This window comes from Aricia agestis, chromosome 3, assembly GCF_905147365.1.
Source record: "Aricia agestis chromosome 3, ilAriAges1.1, whole genome shotgun sequence".
Taxonomy (NCBI): Eukaryota; Metazoa; Arthropoda; class Insecta; order Lepidoptera; family Lycaenidae; genus Aricia; species Aricia agestis.
In genome coordinates, this window is record NC_056408.1 from 1,867,402 (window position 1) to 1,892,462 (window position 25,061).

Here is a 25,061-nt window from a genome sequence, read left to right on the forward strand (position 1 = left end):
CCTATTCGGCACTTTAATTTTTCCAACCAAGTAGCATAATATAATTATTATGCTATGTATAATTATTACTATGCTACTATGTTTGATGTCGGGGACATAATATTATAATTATAGGAGGTATTTTTATTTATAAAATACCTCCTATAAAAGTATTATTTCAATTTTCAAGCGAAACTCTTGGCAAATCGACTAGGTGTACTATTATAGTTAGAAGATATAGTTACATAATGTTATATGTATAATAACTATATCTTAACCCGGCGTGAATGAGGTGAAAAATTATTACACCAGCTATGAGGTGGGTATGACATACCCTAACATTGTATTGTCGAATTTCGTAACTGAAAATTAATTTAGAATAATGTTTATCACTATAATAATTAATTAACATAAAGCAAATGATTTTTTACAATAAAACAACCACGTCCAATTATAAACAAGTATCTTATTTTCTATTAGTAACAAAGTGGTATTTTAATACGCACAAATCAACTTCATTTTGCAACTTAGGCTAAAAATATAAAATTTCGACAAATTGTGATCAACATTGTAATTAAAATTAAACAATAAATCACTCTCTTATCCATACCAATATTATAAATACGAAAGTATTTGTCAGCCTGTCTGTCTGTCGGTTACCTCTTCACGCCCAAACCACTGAACCGAAACCACTGAAATCTTGCTGAAATTTGGCATGGAGATATTTTATGTCCCAGGAAAGGACATAAGATACTTTTCATACCGGACAAATGTACCTTACCCGCACAATAAATGAATTTTTGCGCAAGGAAATTGTATTCGTTATCTTGTAATGTACAACTTCAACTTAATATAAAATCAATAAATATGACAAAAGGTTGGTCTTATATACAAATTATATAACATTCTAGAATTTACACACGTAAAAATAAGGAAACTTTATTATTAAACACATAAAATTGAAAAATAACCGAAACACAAAATAGTGACACCGACTATGAGGTCGGGTATGACATACCCGCAATGCGTTTTGCGCACTTATAGTTTACATTGCTAACGATATATTACTGTTACTATCACTTAAAATCAGTCCTCAGACTACTCCCTCCAGCTACTGAGCCAACCAAGTCCAGGAATCGCAAAGTTGAGAAATATTAAGTGTTTTGTATACCGCCGGGTATGACATACCCTACCTCATTCACGCCGGGTTAATTGCACTCATTCCTTAAGTCATGTGACTTGTGAGAGAAATTATTAAAGATTTTTGATTTCTTATAGAAGAGATAGCCTGTAGACTTAATAGTAGATAATAAATCATAAATAACACAGGTTTTTAAATAGGTACATTACGACAAAAGAGGAGGAAAAAAATAATTGTCACTATTATTTTTGGCTGTTGCTAGTCGTCCGGTAATCGGATGAATAAAATAAATCTTAGTCGTCCGATTACCGGGTGAATTAAAAAAAATAATTTATCCGATTAACGGACGACTAGCAAGTAGCAACAGCCATTATTTTTTTCTTACTTTACTATCGCTTCTGCTTGCAACGTGTTCTCATAATAATGAAATCTAGTCTATCAGTTTACAACAAAAACTTTTGAACAATGATGTATTTTGGCTGGCTTCTAGGAAGCAGAGTTTTGATTTGATTGATTTCTGAAATGCGGTGATTCAAGAATCTCAGCTTTGGGTCTGACTCTGTAGAAAAAAATAGTCAGATGAGGGAGTTTGAAATTCTCTTAGCCACCAGCTGCTGCTATGTATCCTTAGGGTCTATCGTGTCAAACTGCTATCATAATATGTCACGATGTAGCTATCATGTGTCACGATAATATGCCTATTTGACACGATAGACCCTAAGTCTACATAGCGGCACCTGAATATGGCAAATAGAATAATTTTAAACATCCTCATTGGGCGAGACATATTTTTTATATCCTCAATATACCCAGATGTATAAGTTTTTTTTTTTGGTAATCTTTGTTGACTAACGACAGTAAAAGCTGGGCATGTAGGTACTCGCTTAGAATGTAATATATCGCCCATTGGCACACATACAAACCACTGGCATGTTGTTAATGCTGTACCTGACATGCAACACTACTAAGTGAGTAGCCAGCTGAACCGAGGCAAACTACCACACAGACGCAGGCGTGAACAAGATGCATTTAAGACTGGCTGACCCTGTGTGATAAGTTCTTAATCAACATCAATTATTATAGATCTTTCTGTATACCTACACTATTCAGCCAAAGTCGTACTTAGTTAAAATTTTCGTGCCGTGATCAACTTCTAGATTTTTACTCCTTGTTCCACGTAACATCCTACAAACAAGAATTGAAAATCTTCTATAATTTACCATCCCTCTACAGATTACATTTCTTGCGACAGCAATGAAATTCCTATTTCATTATTGACAGGAGGTTTTATACAATTTTCGCCTGCTTTGTTACTTTCACAAGATACAAAATCATTGCCTGTTGAACACATTATTTCTCGTTATATTATTTGAACATACTATTTTAGAGTTTTTTTAAATTTAGTTAAAATTCTATTTTGCTATTATAGGATTTTGTGATTATGTTTAATCTTATTTAAACATCATTATTACTTAGATATCATACAATAAAAATTGTAGCGACTTAGTAAGCACGACAGAGCATTCAATAATGGTAATTTCTATGTAATTCTAAATTCTAATAAGGAAAATTAAATGAATCACTTAACAAATTTATAATATCAATGCAAATTTCATAAATAATAACAGTTTTCTGTCTTGCAAAAATTCAGCAATTATTATCTACTTATTATAGAACTTCGCACAGTAAGCGATGGAAATTTACTTTCAGTACTGCTCGCTAGATGTCGCTAGTTTGGGTATTTCAGAACTATATTGTACTTGAAATGGAAACCCTATTAGGTTTAAAAATACAATTTTATACAAGCACAGTTTAAAATTGCATTTTCAAGCAGCTAACTTAAAATTGCCTATTTGCTCTGTCGGACAAAAGCATGTTTACAGTCAAAATATAATTTACAGTAAATTCTTAACTTTTAACAACTTTATAAATAGCTAACGCTCAGCCGCCGACGAGGGATATTCTGTTATGTTCGCTATCATCATCGTGTGTCACAGGTTCTTGGCGGTGTTGCTTCAGCATGATCGGGATGATGAGCAAAAATAGCAGCAGCAGCTGGTTCGATGCGCAGGTCGAGGCTCCGCCGTTTAGGGTTACTGAAATAATTTATAAGAAGTTGAATAGAGGTTAAATATTTCTGTCAATTACAATAAATTTATTCATACTCTAAAATATTATTATACCTATGGAAATACTTTGGGTCCGGGAAAGGACATAGGTCTTTTTATATATTACTATCCTGAAAAGTGTACGGTACGCAAGAAAAGAATTTCAGCCGGGTCATTTTAGTATCAGCTCAGTCCATGAGTCTGCTCAGAACGGCAGAAAAATCATGAGCGTGTAAACTCTTGACTAATAGATTTACGGCTTACCTACAGAACAAAGTTGGCAAAAAAAGTTTTTGTCGCTCAACAGAACGCAAATGATTTTGTCTTCCAGTGTGTAACCTAAACATTAATGATTAAATATAGTGAAACAAAAACAACGTAATAAATCAACTTGAAAATATTTATGAAGAATAAGTGATATCTCCTGAACACAACGTCTCTAAGGCTTACTTAATATCACCTCGCTTTCTGTAGATTAACCGACATTTGTTTCGGCTGCGGTGTAATTTATCGGTTGTGCCTCGTACGGTTGTAAGCGACGCAATTAATACGACGAGGTAATGAGCGTCTTAGTGCTGTGCGGGAGCGTAAAATGCTAATATGCATTTGTATTTGGTCACATAGGCGTTAAACTTATACTCCTATTTAAAGCTAAATATTATGAATCATGTTATACAAAGATTTAAATGTCTTCTCAGAGTTGGCGTGTGGAAAACCTAACAAAGAAGTATTCGACTAGTAGTAGAGTCTATATAACATGTATACCCGAGGAAATTGATTCCCAGGCAGTTGACAGACCAACGTCATTTGGTCGGATCATCTCAATTCAATGTTAATTGTGATCTGTCGACTAGGTTTGACATAATGCGACCAAACTACATAGGTCCTCCATCTGCCTATGAATCAACTTCTCTGATAGTGCACCGTATATAATATTATATATAAAAAACTGTTGTGTCTAATGATAATGCTTCACCCACATTTCAACGAAAAGGGCTACTGTCACCTATTATATAGGTTTGGATGGCTTTAATACTCATACCTTCACTATATTCTTTTTCTCACACTCTATCCAATCACTTACACGCTCCCAGGGTCGCACACAGGCACTTTCATTTCCCTCTATTTGTTACACACACTCTCACATCGATACTAATCGATAGGTACTCACTTCTCTCAAGCCACGGGTCAGTTTCCAGTGTGAGAAAATCCAGTTTTTCGGATTTGATTATATCTGGTAGAGGGACGCGTAGCAAGAACAGACATCACACATAGGCACTCTCTATTTCTCTTTCACTCAACCCCATACTCACTTCTCTCAGGCCACGGGTCAGTCTCTGGTTTGAGGAAGTCCCTGTTTTTCGGACTTATCGTACAACTGGTAGAGGGACGCGTAGTCGGACAGACATAAGTCACACACACACACACACACACACACACACACACACACACACACACACACACACACACACACACACACACACACACACACACACACACACACACACACACACACACACACACACACACACACACACACACACACACACCCTTTCTCTCTCACTCTCAATCAGATTCTCACTTCTCTCAGGTCGCGGGTCAGTCTCCAGTGTGAGGAAGTCCAGCTTCGCAGACTTGTTGTACAGCTGGTAGGTAGGTGAGGGCAGGGGAACAGCATCCACACAGACACTTTTTCTATCCATCATTGTCTCAATTCGATAACTCATTTCTCTCAGGTCGAGGCTCAGTCTGCGATGTACGGAAGTACAACAGGCGGTTTTGATGTACCTACCAGCAGGGGAGAAACAGTCGTAACTCACACACAGACATTCTCTCCGTCTCAACCTCTCATACTCATTTCTCTCAGGCTGAGGGTCAGTCTCAAGAGTAAGAGAGTCCAGCTTGGCGGACTTGTATAGATGGTAGAGGGACGCGTAGCACGTGACGCGCAGGCAGCGGGCAGAGAACAGCTGAAATGTCACAAACACGACGTTTCTCTCTCTTTTTCTCACTCTCTCAACTCGATACTCACTTCTCTCAGGTCGAGGGTCAGTCTCAGGAGTAAGGAAGTCCAGCTTCGCAGACTTGTTGTACAGCTGGTAGAGAGACGCGTAGCACGCAACGCGCAGGCGGCCGGAGGGGAACAGCCGTGACGTCACCGGTACCTCCACCTTCACGCGCGTTGTGAAGAGGCCGCTGTCAGACGAGAGCAGGCTGGTCTCGAGCGCGCTGATCTGGAAATGTGTAATTGCATAATCACTAATTTTATCTCGGAAATCATCATCATTATCCCATTATTTAGCTTAGATAAGATGTGTTACAAACTTTGGGACCTAGCTTTCCAAGTTGGATGCTATATCTATGACATAATATATTGTTACTGTATAGATTCTACGACGTATTAACCAGATTCGTCTTTAAGCCAAAGGCGAATTTTATATTATTAGAAAAAATCAGGGTAATAGTTTTGATAGTCATGTGGTAAAAATAGGCAGTAGTTAAACAACTTAATATGCAACTTTAATGAATGAGGTTATAATACGCCACTTTGGGTTTTTAGACGTAGTCGTAGTTATAAAGTCGGCTTGTGACTTTTAGGGGCTGTTTCACCACGTCCTGATAAAGTGCCGGGTAGGCTATATTCACAACTTTTTGACAGATGCTCCATAGTCTATCTGTCAAGTTAAGTGGTGGATAGCCTATCCGGCACTTATCAGGAAGTGGTGAAACAGGCGCTGTATATTATGTCACAAGAGCTTACCGGCTCCTCATTGACGTATACGGTGAGGTTGGTGGGGGGTCGCGCGGGGGGCGAGGTGCAGTTGGCGCGCAGCAGCTCTCCCGGCTGGTACCTGTCCTTGTCAGCCACCAGCACCGGCGTCGACGTCGGCAGCGCTGGAAATGGTCGGTACAGGATGTTAGAAACTGGGACCTTTATTTATATATAGGTATTATGTTGAGCATTGGGTTAGGTTAAATCAAAGGGAGTCTCAGACACGTAGAAATAATAACACAAGGGTGTTATTATTTCGTTTTTATAAAAACGCGTTTTTCTGTCTTTATGTCTGTCCGTGGCTCTGTAGCATCCAAATAGATGGATCTTTTTTGATCATTTTTTTTAATACGCTTTCATGAGCTTGGCCTGTATGTGTGCAACAAGATCTTTGAGCACAATTTTTACCTATCTTCAGTAGTCTAATTAATTCGAAGCTTTGCCTTGCTTTAATATTAAGAGCCAATGACAATGCAACAATTTGTTGAAATAAAAAAAAACAAAGCGTGTTTTTTAACTATTATTTATTGTTATTTTTATCACTGGGTGTCAGTATTAGGAATTTAGAGGTAGTTATTTTTAACCCCTGACGAGAAAGAGGCTTGTCGAACTTATAACACCCTTCGATTTATAAAGACGCGTCTGTCTGTCCGTGGCTTTGTAGCATCCAAGCGGCACCTATTTTGTTTTTTTTTTGTGATAAACTTTTGGACTTATACAGAATTCCCATTTTCTCGGATTTTAGAATATAATAGAATACGTTTATTTTTTTAACATATATACAAAACAGAAAATAAAAAAGTAAAAAGGACTTTGGCTATAATTTATATTAAATTATAATTATACGTAGGTATATGACGTTATGTGATGTCAAAATTGGCCCCAGCTCAGCTATAAGTAGCAAACAAGCCTGCTGCACTGGTATTTTGCAGGGGCCAAAGAGTGACTTCACAACATAACATGCAGGGATAAACAATAAATTACGACTACAACTGCAAACTACAACAGTAAAATAAAAGACAGAAAAAAAGAAAAAAAACAAAGAAATAACTAATTACTATAAATAAATACAAGTGTACAAGCATCATATTATTTACCTAAGAACTAAGATTATTGCCAATTTAAATAGAATCTGCCAATTTAAATTTTGAAATTAACCGTGTTGTTATTATTCATCTTTTTGGTCAATTATGTTATTAGACGTGTTATAAATTATTAAATTAGACCAAATTAATTAAAAGATGTCTTTATCCTTTTCTGTATACATTTTTTCCAGTTAATCAACCACCACAGCCAGTAACCAAAAACATATTACAATACGGTAATTATTATTATTTGCAAGTAAAACCAACCGCATATTATTTTATCAATTATGATAATTATAATTTATGGTTGGTCATTACCAAAAACTATGTGAGCATCGAAACTGTGATTCAATATTAAATTTTATATTGAAATTGTTGTAGTCATGATCATCAGCCTGTTCCACTTTTACGTTGAAATTATAAATACTAGATGATGCCCGCAACTCCGTTACGCTAAAATTCGTTTATCACGCGGAAACCGTGCATTTTCCGAGATAAATCACTCTCCTCTGTTGGCAAAATAGGAATCATTTTTTACCGAGGTCTTTTTTTTTCACGATTCACGATTGGTCAACAACTGATTGAACTTTAATTTCTTAGCTTTAGTCATTGCTGAGAAAAATCGATATCGCTACAGCCAAATTATTAAGGCGTCGCCTTAAGACCCCCCATACTCAGAATGGACTGGTCTGTGATCAATTCGACGGTTTTTATATTTCCCAAGTGTGTGCACAATACACAAAAGCACTCTAATTGCTTTCTTTACTCTCCTAACCCAGTGGGACGGATGATATTAAATACAGTCGGGAGGAGCGATTTTTATTTTCCAACGTGGGAAGCGAACCCATGACCACCGAGTCGAGAGTCGCGATGTAATCCACTAGACTACGGAGACGTTATTTAGCTAATTACTTGCTTCTATGCTGTACTCAACTTTGAGGTTTAGTAATTTACGCTTTACAAAACACACAAGCTCCTAGATAATAAAGTTTGGACTATACTGTTTAAATAAGAATTTAATTATATGTCTAAAGTTGTAAATGAAGTAGAACATTTAATTATAGAATAACTAAATAGGTCTTCGCCTGAGCCAGACCGCTTGTTAACCAAATGAAAAGGAAGCCTGCATTCGTTAGGGTTAGACAGCGATGTGTTTATAACTAGATAAATCATAAAAATAAAATTATAAGTTCCTTTTAATTTTTCGAGGATATTATTGATGATTGATGTATATAGTGTATGCTTTACATTAAAATCATTTAAAATATAAATAACTTTAAGTTGCATCAATATTTTAAAGATTATATTAATTTTAAGGCTATTTTGTTGCCTTCAAAATCTTGATAGTTGAGCTTAGGCTCTACTATCAAGATTTTGAGAGCCTAGTATAGTAAATTCTTTAGAGAAGTTACTATACTAGGCTCTACCTTCAAGTTTTGATAAATGAAAATAAGCATTACAACAATATTATTATATTTTAAAGACAATCGTTCTGACTTGTAGAATACTACATTAAGTTTGAATATATATATAACTCAAAGGTGACTGACTGACTGACATAGTTATCTATCAACGCACAGCCCAAACCACTGGACGGATAGGGCTGAAATTTGGTATGCAGGTTATGACGTAGGCATACGCTAAGAAAGGACTTTGATAAATTCCACCCCTATAAAATAGGGGATGAAAGATTGTAAATAATAATACTTCTAAACGTGAGCGAAGCCGCGGGCAAAAGCTAGTGTTTCAATATAGTACTCAGAAGTGACAAGAAGTCAGTATTTGTATTTAAAAATAACGTTTGTGTAAAATAAAATGTAGTTTTCAATATAAACAATCTATAATATCCATAGTAATATTATAAAAGAAAAAAAAAAAATGTCTGTCTGTATATCTGTTACCTCTTCACGCCCAAACCGCTGAAACGATTTTACTCAAATGTATGGAGACACTTTGAGTCCCGGGAAAGAACATAGGATAATTTTTAACCTGAAAAATGTACGGTTCCCGCGCGATAAACTAATTTTGACACAACGGGGTTGCGGGCGTCATCTAGAAGTTTTATATATTCGTATGCTAATGAAGTAATATAGAGTCTATAACTACAGAACATCGATGTGACATGAATGAATTCCAGTGTTGGCGAAATATAACCCTATTAGATGTTACAGCTCTGTTGTAGCGCTGAAAAATACCCTCCCCGGCGGAAATAAGTTGATCTTTCAATTAATTACTAATTTTCATTATCGAAGCTAATAATTACAAAAGTTACTTTACTCTACATTAAATAAGCAATATTTAGTGGTATAGAAGGTGCAAAAGAGTTAGTAGAGTTTGGTTTTAAACATAGCGCTACCGGCCGCCTGGTAAGATTGACCCCTTTGGTCAATCTTACTGATTATTGATTGCAAAATAATCAAATACATAAATAATGGTAGTCCATCCGTCCAAAGTAAGAAAATAAGTAATATCTTTTAGTAAAGTTAGTCAAAAATAACATTGACTTACTTTATATTATTACTTACTGATACACCCATACTAATATTTAAATACGAACGTGTGTCTGTAACTTTTATATTTTGATGATTCTTTGGGCTCCCGACTTAAGATAGTTTTACCCTGGCAAAATGTACGGTTCCAATACACCTTCTGCAGAAACGAAGTTGCCAGCAATATCTAGTTATATTTTAACCATCGTGGAGCAATAAAATAATAATATTTATAATAATGGAGTTGTGGAGTTCGATAGTAGCGGCCACTCCGGCCATTATAAACTTCCCCACACGGGCCAATTCCATTTTAACTTTTATGGCCCGAGTATTAATTATATTAGAGAAACGGTTTCCTATTATTAATGTTAGTGAAAGGTGCAAGGTTATTTTTTTTTTATGAAATAAGGGGGCAAACGAGCAAACGGGTCACCTGATGGAAAGCAACTTCTGTCGCCCATGGACACTCGCAGCATCAGAAGAGCTGCAGGTGCGTTGCCGGCCTTTTAAGAGGGAATAGGGTAATAGGGGAAGGTAGGGATGGAAAGGGAACGGAATAAGGGAGGGTAGGGAAGGGAATAGGGTAGGGGATTGGGCCTCCGGTAAACTCACTCACTCGGCGAAACACAGCGCAAGCGCTGTTTCACGCCGGTTTTCTGTGAGGACGTGGTATTTCTCCGGTCGAGCCGGCCCATTCGTGCCGAAGCATGGCCCTTCCACGTTTTAAAACGCCAAAATTCGATTGTCGCGTGGGATCCGTACATTTTTCCATGATAAAAAGTATCCTATCTCCTTTCCCGGGATACAAATTAGTATATCCATACCGAATTTCAGTAAAATTGGTTCAGCGTTATCGACGTGAAAAGGTTACTAACAGAAAGACACACTTTCGCATTTATATTATTAGTAATATAACATTATAAATGCGAAAGTGATGGAAATGGATGAAAATTGATGAAGATACTTTGAGTCCCGAGAAAGGACATAGGATACTTATCGCGGAAAAATGTACGGTTCCCACGAGATAAGCAAATTTGGCTCAACGTTGTTGCGGTATCATCTAGTTATGTATATTCAAGTCTTGTTCAATTAAAGTGTTTCAGAATGGAGCTCAATTGTAGAGTTCATGTTTTAGTTTTAGTCGTTCTTTCACTAAAAGTTTCCTGACACAGTTATTTTCTTGACATAGTAGAAGGCACTAATTATTCCGCATCTACGTAATAATTATATACTTAACAAGGACGACTAAACTACAGGTCATTAATAAAAAAAATACCACAAGAACCAAGAGATATTTAACTCAAAACGTGGCGTTTAGATATTATGATCCAAAATTTTTGCTGATAGTTATATGTCCAATTACCATCTGACTCGTGACGTCATTACGGCAGGATAATGAGGGTGTGACGTGAGTTTGCGAGTTTTAACGACATCTGGCCCTCCTCATTATGTCCTTCAAGCGTTATTACAAAAATTAAAATGGCATTTTCGCTGATACTGTAGACTGTAGAGTATTTGAGTAAGAATCATCGTTTCTTAATTGCTGACGGTGCAAGTTTTATTTCAAGTAAGGTTTTTAAATTATTGACGTCTCAAAGAGTAAAAGCTAAATTTGCAAGAACTGAAAGAGATATCTCATGAGGAATTGTTTTAATTATCCTTTAAAATGAAGCTGTAATATTTCGTGCTCCTTTGAAATCTTCTCTTTAAGAACTTAGAAAAAGGAGCATAAGTTTAGAGCATCGGTAATCCTAGTTTTTACAAATCCGCAAAGTTTTACCTCGGTAAGTTATAGGATTACGGGTTCCGTGTGTTATCTACCGGTGGAGTTAATCGAGTAATATATTTCGGAGCGCAAATCCCCCGACTACCGTCTTATCTCATTTATAAAGAGTTCTACTATTGCTACTACATTTTTTATACACCTAATCAATCAGAATTTCTATCAAAATCCATCCATCAAACTCGAGCACCTATGGGTCAGTGGCTCGTTTAGATTCATCGTTATTGGAATAAATGATGCAAATCCAGAAATGACGGTCTAATATACGATACTCCATCTTCGTTATAGTTTTGTTTCGTATGTGATTTTCGGAGAATTTGTTAGAATTTATTCGGAGAAATGAAATGTGAAATCTTTTAGCATAAAAGTTTGATATGATAAAAGCCGAGGTACGATAGATAATCCGAACCACGAGGCTTCTTACTAACATTCACAGAAAATTTTGGTATTATTTTATAGCTAGTAATAAGACCTACAGTTTTGTACAATTACGACCTAAATATCGCTAAAAATCTTGATGTAACAAAAGTCGGCGACCAAAATATTGTTACTTGATATGTGCTGTCGTATTAGGTACATAACACAGCGTGTTGGTTCCAATAAATATGTATGTATTCAGGGCTAGATCGATTGAAATGGAAATTTCGATCTTGATACGATAAAGTTGTACAGTCCGCTGTGAGATCGAAAAAGCGGAATGAAGTAATACGTATTTCTTATGTAGTAATGTATGTATGAAGTTAGTAGTAGTAGAGGACTAACAACTAATTGGATAATATAACAACATCTATACTCTATAGCCTTCGGTTATCTCCGGGCTATAAATACAATTAATGCAAAAATATAATAAAGAATAAAAATCGATCGAGGGTTTCGTACCGTTATCTAGAAGTAAAATAGACCAAAAATTGTGTTTTTTGTATGGGAGACAGACAGACAGACATCGAAGTCTCAGTAATAGGGACCCGTTTTTACCCTTTGGGCACGGAACCCTAAAAAGTAACAAGTTCGTAAATATACATATTATTTTTACACCAACAGATTCTGGTCACTCGCCAAAACAGCCTTTATTTGAACTGAGATAAAAAATAATCAGTACTAAATTGAAATTTTTTCAAACAGATTGCTTCACAGGCAGAATCGAAAAGTAATGTTTTAATATTCACATTTTTTAATGAAATAAGTGGGCAAACGAGCAAACAGGTCACCTGATGGAAAGCAACTTCCGTCGCCTATGGACACTCGCAGCATCAGAAGAGGTGCAAGTCCTTTGCCGGCCTTTAAGAGGGAATAGGGTAATAGGGGAGGGTAGGGAAGTAGGGGATTGGGCTTCCAGTAAACTCACTCACTCGGCGAAACACAACGCAAGCGCTGTTTTACGCCTGTTTTCTGTGAGAACGTGGTATTTCTCCGGTCGAGCCGGCCATTCGTGTCGAAGCATGGCTCTCCCACGTATATATATACGTGGGAGAGCCAAAAAGCCGTGTACACAAAATTTGATAGTATTAAATCCACGGATTTCAATGGAAAGAAACGTCGAAATGAAAATTTAGAAGAGTTTTCATTAAAATATAGAATCAATCTTCATTAACTTCTCTCAGTTTTACAATTTAAGTCGCGAAATAAAAGTTCTTGGAATTTATTGCTTATAACGACGCGAACAAAACAATTTCACGATGATTAAACCATCCTTTTATTCAGTCTTATTTTTACGCCTGGCTCTAAAGGTATAGTCAGAGATCAAACATTTTCCGGATCTAAATACAGCCTAATGACTCTACTTTTTCGAAAGTAAGTAATTAATAAATAAAATATTATAAATGCAAAATTGTAAACATATTTGTTGGCTTTATAAGAGCACGATGTCTAATGTCTATCTATATATATAAAACTCAAAGGTGACTGACTGACTGATTGACATAGTGATCTATCAACGCACAGCCCAAACCACTGGACGGATCGGGCTGATTTTTGGCATGCAGGTAGATGTTATGATGTAGGCATCTGCTAAGAAAGGATTTTGATAAATTCCAACCACAAGGGGTTCAAATAGGGGATGAAAGTTTGTATATAATAATACTTCTTAACGCGAGCGAAGCCGCGGGCAAAAGCTCGTAATTAAATAAACGAGCTTTTGCCCGCGGCTGCACTCGCGTTAAGAAGTATTATTATTAATTATTACTAATTAGTTATCTAAGTCTGAACCCGATCGGTTATAAATAATTGACAAAGTTTCATACAAACTTTAATTCCCTATTTTATACCCTTGGGGGTGGAATTGATCAAAATCCTTTCTTAGCAGATGCCTACGTCATAACATCTACCTGTATGTAAAATTTTAGCCCGATCCATCCAGTGGTTTGGGCTGTGCAGTGTGCGTTGATAGATCACTCTGTCAGTCAGTCAGTCACCTTTGAGTTATAATTTATTATATAATTATTTAGATAATCGACCAAGTGCGAGTCCGTTATCTAGAAGAAAAATAGGCCAATAATTGTGTTTTTGTCTGGGCGCCCCACCTTAAAATTTTATTTACCCGTAACACAAATCCTTAGATACTTACCTCGGGGCCGAAAGAACGTGGTGTGAAGCGTCCATATTTATTTAGGTATTCCTTGCTCACGGGAAATTAAATCCCGGACCTTTGGAAGGCATGCGTGGGGCCGGCCAACACGTAGAGGCCCGTTACACAGTTTTTAATCTAAATATTATGTGACACTGGCCGGCGACTCTCCTTGTCCGCAGTATGGGAGTACGACCAAGGAGAGCCAGCGGCCAGTGTAGGACTATTACAGGGAATGGATATTAGAAATAATACCGGACTATGGGGGTGAGGTGCTAGTGGATTTCCATGGTCCCAGTTACCCAACTGGGACTATGGAAGGACTATGGCGTCTGCCGATACAACGTGGAAACAATACTATTGTTACGTGCTAGGGTTCGAGGATTTGGAGAGAAAGACCTGCTGACTCTCTTGAAGACTTTATTCACTAAGTCTAGGTCACACAAGCGCACACTAGGTCCAAACACTAATCACTAGGTCCAATCACTAAGCACTATCACTGTCCTAGGTCGTAGCCAAGTCGCGGGTTTCACTGAATCACTTACTTTCACTCCGAATCGCCTTGATAATAGCTCGAATCGAACTGAATTTGGCCCGACTGTGTGACTATTTATACAGGCAGGATCGAATCTCAGAATGCTTTGGAATATCCCAGAATAAACCCGATATGCGTAAACAAGTATGGGATACTTCGAGAAGCTTAACGCCATCTAGTATCCAATAGCGAATTTACGCTGTCTGCGTTTCTTCAATAAGTTGCGCTGGTGTGACACTAGATGGCTCTATGTGTCCGTAACACTACTCCCCTCTTAGAGATGCTCGTCCCGAGCATCATTGGTACTGCCATGGTAACGCTCCACGCTGTTCCTACGACTACTCCTGGTCTATGGTCCCTTTACAGCAGCGCAAGTAATACATCTGTGGCATCAATCCTGCACATCATCTCTCCAATGCAACCAGAAGAATCGTTCTCGCACTTTCCTTAGCATCCTCTTGACACCTAGATGATTTCCTGATACGCCCTCATGTATCTCGCGGAGAACATCTGGTACTCTCGCCCTTGAGACAATTATCTGAAAATAGAACTCTCTGCCGTTAGCCTTCATATGCCGTATCATAAAGTTGCAAGACGGTGACTCGCCAACTCTTTGAATGGGCCCCTCAAAATGGTCGCCACGCACGGTGCACCGAGGTGACAACATTGACAGAGCGGCGTGAGGCTGGAGAGGTGTCGCTGGACTTTAAACGCCGGTCCCATCACGTCGCCCACTAGCCACTTACGTTTCAAATCCCCCTTCCGACCCGAAGCTCTTGGGACTCCACTCCGACCGGCTGGTTAAGGCAAGGCAGAGGTAGGGCCTGATTCTCCATCAGTGTTCACTCCGGCCGGCCGGTGAAGGCAAGCCGGAGATGGAGAACAGGGGCTTCCCTGGGAACACTACGAGCAAAAAAGACAAAAAAAGTAACGTTAAATTTGTTGTGTGGGAGCCCCCCTTTTTGCTTTGCTTTTATTTCGCTTTTGTTTCGTTTTTAGTATTTGTTTTTATAGCAGTAACAAAAATACACAATCTGTAAAAAAGTATAGCTATAGCGGTTATTGAGTGGAGACAGACAGACAGACGGACAAACATCGAAGTCTCAATAATACTAGGTCCCGTTTTCACCCTTTGGGTACGGAACCCTAAAAGACGGATGTATATTACTAGTTTTTAGCCCTGGGATGGTAGAAAGTGTAATTTTTAGTCCTGGGATGTTAGAAAGTGTATTTTTTAGTCCTGGGATGGTAGAAAGTGTAATTTTAGTCCTGGGATGGTTGAAAGTGTAATTTTTAGTGTTAGTATGGTAGAAAGTGAAATTTTTAGTCCTGGGATGGTAGAAAGTGTAATTCTTAGCCCAGGAAAACTGTTTCCCGTTAAAACAGTACAGTTACCGTCGCAAAAAAGTTGAGAGTAACATTTTATAATAAGGCAAAAATATTCCCAAAGTTTTAAGTCATAATTTATTTAATGAATAAACTAGCAGACATTATTTCGTGGAAGCGGCGAGCCATGAAACTGGACACAAAATTCTGCGGTCTCTGCGACCTTAGCAGCGAAAAACCCTGCGCACCAAATTTGTGGTTATATTTAATAGAATACTTATCACGTAACCCAAAACAACAGGTTGTATATTATTTATATTTAATATACAGGCTGTATCAAAACAAAGTGATGATAATTTAGGGTGTGTATGACGAGTTGTCATACATACCCTAAATTATCATCACTTTGTTTTGTATCCTTGTTTTCACAAAAAAAATCCTTTTAATTTACTTTCGAAACTTTCTTTTTACGAAAGTAAAAGCGCTGAAACAGCATTTTTTGTGATTTGTATAGACAAGCGCGTCATGAATTTGGCCTTACAAAAGTAAAAAAAGGTACTGTTTCAGCGCTGCTAATTTTACAGTTCTCTGAGAGTTCACTCTACTGTACAGGAGAATGATACACACCCTAAAATATTATCATGTTGTTTTGTTACACTCTGTGTTTGGTTGAATAATAATAAGTGCGTCACTTTTTGATTTTTGTTTGTATATTATCTGTATATTTACCTAATATTATGATTAGCGTGTATCATAATATCACTGCCAAGCGCTACTAACAAGATGACTACAGTTTTTTACTACTTAGGGCCTGTTTCACCACTTTCTGATAAAGTGCCGAATAGGCTATTCACAACTTTTTGACAGATTCTCCATACTTCATCTGTCAAGTTAAGTGGTGGATAGCCTATTCAGTACTTATCAGGAAGTGGTGAAACAGGCCCTTAAATTTTTAAGTTTTACTAGCCTAGCTGGTCAGTTTCATGAACCAAGTAGCTTAACTAACGAATAAACAGACAAAATAGTGTATTCAGCTGAATAGCTTCATAAAGCAAATAAGACAAACTCTTGCAACAACGTACCCAAATTAGGCTATGCACTGATTAACACAAACGTAATAATTAAAAGTTAACAGTTGTTTGAGAGAGGCAATTGGTGACAACTGACTACGTATTTACTGCGAGTTCATACAAGCTTTGATTTTGTAAGGACAGGCTCATCCAAAATATTTAAATGTCTCCAATAGCTCACATTGTTAAATACATATTGTGCTATAATTGCGCTACTTTATTCCTGCACCGGTGTTCAAATTATGACTATCTTACTAATGAGGTGGCACAGTGCACACTTATATACTAATAAACCAACTTACACTATGCAAAAAAATAATTATTTTACATTTACAGTTTAAACTTAACAAATTAAGCAGGGATTGGGACCATCTGGCAAGTATTAATTACTTGTATTAGGCACTAGGCAGCCCCGCTCTTCCGTAAACTATAGCATACTTAACAAAATTTAACTATAAAGGCTCTATAAAGCAGAGATTTTGCAAGAAAAAGTTATTTTCTAAAAAGAAAAATGTTCCTCGATACCCATTCTTGCTCTGCAATCACTAGCGCTAACGATCTTCAAAATTCTAGTCGAATTCTAAATGTAGGACTCTGCGGACCGACTTGTAGTGGAATTATTCATAGCACTTCTGTTTGTCCGTTCGGACTCCATTTCGTATGCACTCGATTGAATACGAATCTGCGGCACACATTCTTATTGTTATGAATCTAGAACGAGAATTTTGGGAGTTCACATCTTTTCTTTACTTTGCTAACTAGTTGCCAATTTTGCGATCCAATATTTTTTCTGTCCTATGTGTTTATTGATTTCAGGACACAAGATACAATATTAAAATTGAAGACGTGAGTGGATGAAGTGGCCAGTGGGTAATTAACAATTTAAAATTTACGTATTTTTGCATAAATGGATGCTTTAGGACCTGAAAAATGATATACAATAAAAAAATGAGGATTTTATGCATAGCCATATATTATAACAGCCGGATGATAAAGTAGGTGATTGTCGTTGTTATAAAATGTTAGTTACCTACTCTTTCCGCTTACGTTTTAATTTCTACTGTATTTTGTGTACTGGTTACATGAGGCAACGTGGAGCTTCAAAATTAGATCGATGTAGGTACATTGTTTTTTGACATTATTATATAGGCTCTTACTCTATTAAATAAATTTGCGTGATAAATGACAAATTTTCCTATCGTCTTTGTATTCGAGATAATACCACATAATACGGAAGAACCATCAATCATTATTACATCAATGAAGAACAAAATAAATGACACAAAAATCACCTCATACAAAAAGGAAAAAAATGTTTAGACGAATATTTTCGAAAACTACTAGACGGATTTAGATTGAATTGGGCACAGATATACATATCTGATAAAATATAAATATTCCACGATTTCTACCTACATTTCTGCGTTAGAAATTGCATTTTTATTTTTTTAGCACAATATTAAGTAACTAGCTGTCCCGGCAAACGCTGTTTTGCCATAAAATGATTTTCCCTGTTTTCCTGCTTTTCTCTTGAAGTTTTTTCTGATTTTTTTTTCTATAGACCTCACGGAGCCTGAGACATTGGAGGAAATCGGTTCGTGCGTTCTGGAGTAATAGCGTCAGGAAGGAAAACCCGACTTATTTTTATATAATTATTAGACAAGCGAACTTAGAAACGTAAAAATAATAAAACGGCAAATATAGGTTTACTCCCTATTATTTACCATATCTGCATAACTACAAATAAACTTAGAGAGATCTTAATTATTTCAGATTCGAGATAATAACATTCTAATTATCATACCGCAGTTTCCTAAAACTACCTCATCTCAACTCGGTCCAAGTTTCGGGAACTTTCTATTAAATTACTTTAATGTTCAACTGCCAAGAACATAATTCAGTTTATCAATTATGCCGAACATCCTGGCGGTTTTCATCTTTTCCAGGTACGATCCCCGTGGGAATCAATGGGAATCAGTGGGAATGGGTCATGAAGCTGACGTCAAATGAAAAAAAAACTGTATTTGTCAGGGGGATATCTCTTCAGGAAGTATTTAGAGAGAACAGAGATTTAAATCTTCATAATCTCTATTCTCTCTAGTTTAGATAATTCATGCTGTAAGTCTAGAGGAAGTATTTAGACAGATTTGAATCTTTGGAATTGAGATAAGTCATTACTACGCTTAGCTTTCAATAATGCTCTTTGTTAGCGCCGCTTGGAAGAACAAAGAGTGTGGACTTTAATAAGAGCGCTACGGTACGGCTGTGTTAACTGTCAGGCTTTTAACAATAGCACAGGCATGAAAAATGTTATAACTTCTATTTTCCAGGCATTTAAAATTAAAAAGTGATACATAACTCCAAAACAGACAAAGAGCAAGTTGATAATGAGATGAAATGATTGCTTAAGAATACTTTCTATTAAATAAACTTAAAAAACTGCATTAAAATCGGTTCATTTATTTAGGAGCTACAATATTATGGAAAAACATAGATACCTACTTCAAACTTACATCGTCAAAATAAGTGTCAAACACACTATGCCGAATATCCGCGACGGAAGTTCGGCTTGATTCCACCTGTAATGTATTTGTAATTACCCATGACACACCATGTCAAAATTCCGTCGCGTTATATTGTATGCGTTTGACATTGCTGACGTAAACACGCGGAATTTCCGCCGCGAAACTTCGGCATAGTGTGTTTAGACACTTACTGTAAGCTGGCTATGCGATACTCTGCCGCGCGTTGTCATCAAAAACAGGTCTACATAATAATATTATATTTTTAGCCGGGTAGTAAAGAATTTTTATTGAATTTTCAAAATGGCCGCTTAAATCATGCCATAGATCTAGCATTAAGCTACTGTTAGCGGTAGTTAAGCGGCGTTTAAATCATCCGGCGGGTCGTTACGACGAATCTCCAACTTCAAACGGCCGTACATCAGAATATCACAATACAGTGACCAGACTCGAACCCCGCGTTGCGCCCGCGATTTATGGGGTATAAAGACTGTTAGGACTCGGCTACATGATTTATAACGTCTAGAGGTTAAATCACTTCTGTTTAGGGTGTTTGCACACAGCTTTATCTATGTATACTTACATTATATAATACTATGAAATGTAGAGTTTCGTTTGCATTGAATAAGGATTAAAAATGTAGTGGGTATGTAATGCCTCTCTTTTGGATGGATAATATTGTGTTATCGGATGTTCTCTTAATTTAATTTTAAACACACAAAACTCTAGTTCTGATTCTGACTCAAGAGATCGTTATCAATTTCGCAAATAATGCTCTGCAATAGTAGTTTTTTATAATCTCTTTTTTTACAAAGATTTTGGAATGCTATTATCAGGATGATGAAGCTGTACACTCAAAATTATTATTTTTTGTGAGAGGTGACCTGACAAGTCAAGAAGACGTTATTGAACGTATTCTTAAAAATGGATAGTCGAGCACCTAATATCAGGCACTTGTATGAAATGAGTTTTTTAAGTGATTTACTATAGAAAGGTTAAGTGAGTAAAATATAAACCAGTTGTAAAAAGGAAGCAAATAATAATAATAATAAAACTCTTTATTGCACACCAAAATACATACACAATATAAATTATAAATTAATAAATATTACTTATTGATGTACAAAAGGCGAACTTATTGCTACTAAGCAATCTCTACCAGTCAACCTTTAAAAATGCAACGCAAAGTGCGTTAGCGTTGAAATAACACGATATTTGATTTACAAAAATGTTTTTAAAATATTTTAAACTCTGTAATGTGTGAACTGACTATAGTAAAGCTAAGATATTGTATAATATACTCTACAGTCTATTGACATATTATAAGCGTCGTATATTTATTTTCGAATTTTGCTGTAATTAGCAAATATGCAACTTGGCAAAACACTTTGCCACAGCAACTTCGCTACGTCACGTGTTGTAGCGAAAATAAGTCAGCGGCAACTAGACAATACGATCGTAGCGACAAAAACGTACAGATTAAAGGGTTTTGCTGTACAAACTACAAACACATTGTGTGGAACGTTTAATAATATACGGCAATTGTTTGTATAATATATCATTGACTAGCTGTCCCGGTGAACTTAGTTTCACTTTAAAACCTTCCCTGGACTTCTACGAATTCGTTCAGCAGTTTTCGAGTTTTAGCGTTACTAACACAATTGAAAATCCATTTTTATATAATACTAGCTGTCCCGGTGAACTTCGTGTCACTTTAAAACCTTCCCTGGGCTTCTACGAATATTTTAAGACTAAAATCAGCCAAATCCGTTCAGCCGTTTTCGAGTTTTAGCGCGACTAACACATTTGAAAATCCATTTTTATATATAAAATATAGATTATATAGATTATGTAATACATTTGTATTTAACGATTATGCACTTCTTGAAATAAAGATTAACATTTTTATTGATTTAATTGTAATCAATTTTGTCAAAAAAGAGTAACGACTTTTCGCAACGCTGAAATATTTTACACGTCATTATGTGCCCATCCTAACAGATACGAGGAGTCGATTTATTCGCACTATCGTATCGCGCCACTAAATCTGGCGTCGACAGCAAAATACTGCCCGGGAGAGATTGGAAGGGACCCACGTTGACATACATAAATACAGGACTTTCGGACTCACAAAATGATAAATGAAATTGAAATATTTTGTAAGAAATGTAACAATTTGAAAGAAATGTAAATGTAACAATATATTTTTTTTAAATTTAACTTTTTTTTTAATTTTACTAGAAAAGTGATATTTTTAATAGTTACCTATTGCAATATTCATATTATAATCTTTAAAAGTTTTTGTGAGAAACAGCTATAGTTTATCATTTAATTGATAAACTGAGAATTTTAGAAAAAAGCACACGATAATACTTTTATGTAAGTATTAGATATTATCAAAACGTCTCCGTGGTCCAGTGGTTAAGAGTGTGACTCTTGACTTGAGGTCGTGGGTTCAATTCCCGCGTTGGAATCATGTTATTTCCAAGTTTGGTTAGGACAATGGAGGCTGATCACCTCATTATCTGACAAGTAAGATGATCCATGCGTCGGATGGACATATAAAAAGTCGGTCCTGCGCCTGATCTCTCGCCGGTCGTATCGGTCTTCCATCCCACTGGGTTATTAGAAGTAAAAGGAATAGAGAGTGCTCTTCTGTACTGCGCACACACTTGGGCACTATAAAATTACTCCTGCGTAACTGGCCTGGTTCCAATTAAACCGGCCACTGTCACCGAAACCGGTGTGGGAGCTATTATTATTATATTATTAAACACAAAATCTTTCCTCAGTAGCGTTCACCATTCAAAGAAAGTTTATTAGCCACATATAAAATTTCAAAGTCAAAGGTATTACAGACACACGTGCAACAAAACAAGAAAGGCCAATATCTCAAAAGAAATTCAATATTAGAAACATAATCGAGTACAATTCGGCAATTTCCCGAAAAGTCGAACGTTCGTAACCTGATTAGCTTTCCCGTGCCTTCGGTATTTCGGGACAAATTGATACCGTGTTTGTACAACGTGTGCTTCTATTGATATTTCAAAAGGAATTGAAGACATGGGTGGATGAACCGGGTAACTAAAGAATTTGAAAACTGTAGTATTTTTGCAAAAAATGTGGATTCTATGTATAACTAGATATGCTTAGCCAGATGATGAAGTAGGTAAGTCACTAGATTTACTCAAATTATAAGGGAAAAAATTCGATGTTGTGAAATGTTGGTTAGCTACATCAATCGCTCATGTCTTCAATTTATTATTTTTATTGAGAAGGAAAAGGTAAAAATAAAACTCTGATCGTATTATTATATTAAAGCAGACTTTTCGAATGATTATCTGTTATTTCCACATTATTATGAACAGTCTTTTCAACTGTCCTTATTTTATCTTCGAATTCAAGTATACAGAGCTACCTTGGCGTCAAAGCGATATATTTTTATCTGTTCCATTCTACTATTAACGTTTTATGTTTACCATTAAAAAGTAAACAAGCCCTTTTAAATTGAAATTCCTTATTTGATTTTGAGCTATCCATTCACTACTAGGAATAAATTATATTTATACTATGTACGCAGTACGGATAATTTTAAAAGACGTGAGTGGAAGAACACAATAAGTAACAGTAAAAAAAATCATAAATAGAGTCTCTAGGGTCGGAAAAATGATCAGAAATAAAAAAAATGCATTTTATGTGTACCTGTATATATATTATTAGCCCGGTAATGAAGTAGGTAAGTTACAAGGTTTGTTGATATTATAAGGGAAAAAATCGGCCAAGTACGAATCGAACTCGAAGAGTTCCGTACCGTTATAGAGCGAAACTCGAAAGGAAAAAAAGGTGTTTTTGTTTGGGAGCCCCTCTTAAATATTTATTTTATTTAATTTTATTATTAATGATTAAAGTACTTACAAATATAATTAAGCATGTTATGAAAATTTCAAGTGCCTACCTGTTGCCATTATTAATTACGAGGAAAAAGACTTAAAAAATAACGTTCGTTGTATGGGAGCTCCCCATTAATAATAATTTGTTTTAGTACTTATATTCTGTTGTTATAGCGGCAACAGATATACACAATCTGTGAAAATTTCAAAAGTCTAGCTATAGTGCTTCTTGAGATACAGCCTGGAGACAGACAGACAAACGGACAGACATCGAAGTCAGTAATAGGGTTCTGTTTTTACCTTTTGGGTACGGAACCCTAAAAATGAGTAAACGTCCGTAGTTGTACAAAATGTTATTTGAACGAATGAATGAATGAATGAATGAATGAATGAATGAATATACTTTTATTCATTTACTATATAATATACGTTATTTATCGTTTTCTTCCACTTAATCTTGTTTTGTTCACAATGAATCTGATCAGCGCATACCTTTAAAAATCTCGTCCATTATAGCGGAGTTCTGAGCCACAGAGCTGGATTATATTATCTTCGTCTCATTTTAAGCCCCCAGTATATACGGGAAGACCAATCGAATCCGGTCGAAATGATCGATTTGATCGGCCTTCTTATACAGGGTGTAACAAAACTAAGTGATTATTATGATTATTTTAGGACGTGTATGTGTCCCCTATATTGTTTGCTGTGAAAGTAGCAGCGCTCAAAGAGTTTTTTTTTTCACCTTTGTATGAAAAAATATGTGAGGAGCTTGCCAATACAAATCACAAAAAAAAATTGCCCGTTTAGCGCTGCTACTTTCACAGTGAAGTCCATAATATAAGGGACACATACACACCCTAAAGTTAGGTTACTTACGGGCCTTACGTTACTAATGTAAATGCTTGCTGTATGAATGATGATGACGATTCAACTACGTGTTAAAACTCTTTGAAGACAGAATGGAGAATTTATGATATTTAATATAAGTACCGCTTGCGGGTGACGGGTTCAGTGTGGGTAATATACAGCGTGAGTCTGCGGTGTCAAACGCATGTGCCGACGAGGTGCTAGCTTTTAGCTTCAAAAGACGAAGGAACTTATATTACAATTGATTTTCTAGAACTGGGTGTAATAATGTCTTGCTTATTGATGTACTATCAGAGAAGTTGATTCCTATGCAAATCGGCGACCTAAGTAGTTTGGTTGCGTTACGTCAAACCCAGCTGACAGATCACAATTAAGCCTGGCCGCACATTGTCCGAAATTTCTGATGCGAAACATTTGAACGTCGGCCGGACCGCCACACCGCACACTATCCGAAATTTCTTTCCGGCGAGTTCGAGCTCACTCGGCTCAGTACAAAATGTAAGAGAGAGCGCGATCCGTCAGAAACATTTGAACTGACATCCGATCGACGTCATCTGAGTCATTTGACATATAATGACAGACGCCCGCCGGAACGCAATTAAAAATTTCTGCCATTCGATACACGGCATCTGACAACTCATCCGGACCGGGCGTCAGATACAAAATATATGAGCAGAGTGCGTTCCGGCAGGCATCTGACATTATGTGTCAGATAACGTCGATCGGATGAGTACTCTGGTGTTTCGTCCCAAGGTTTTTAGGCCCAGTGGGCCCAATGACCAGATATGAATTTTTAACATTTTATCATCTGGCGATTGGTTCCACTTTTATGATTCATTATTTTCTGGCAAGAAATTTTGAAATAGGCACAAAAACACACACAAAAATAATCAGTTATTACCATAATATTGTTTTGTAAATTTAAAAAAT

The 25,061-nt window shown here is 36.5% G+C and overlaps 1 protein-coding gene across 1 annotated transcript in view; it reads right to left on the reverse strand.

Moving 5' to 3' along the window:
- Positions 1-2,730: 2,730 nt before the first annotated feature.
- LOC121725337 overlaps positions 2,731-25,061 on the reverse strand; it is a 128,863-nt gene continuing 106,532 nt past the window's right edge. Inside the window, exons 4-6 of the mRNA XM_042112228.1 lie at positions 5,990-6,123; positions 5,261-5,462; positions 2,731-3,216 (exon numbers count right to left, since the gene is read on the reverse strand). Coding sequence (XP_041968162.1) covers positions 3,062-3,216; positions 5,261-5,462; positions 5,990-6,123 — 491 coding nt within the window. The 3' untranslated portion in view covers positions 2,731-3,061. The remainder of the gene's footprint in view (positions 3,217-5,260; positions 5,463-5,989; positions 6,124-25,061) is intronic.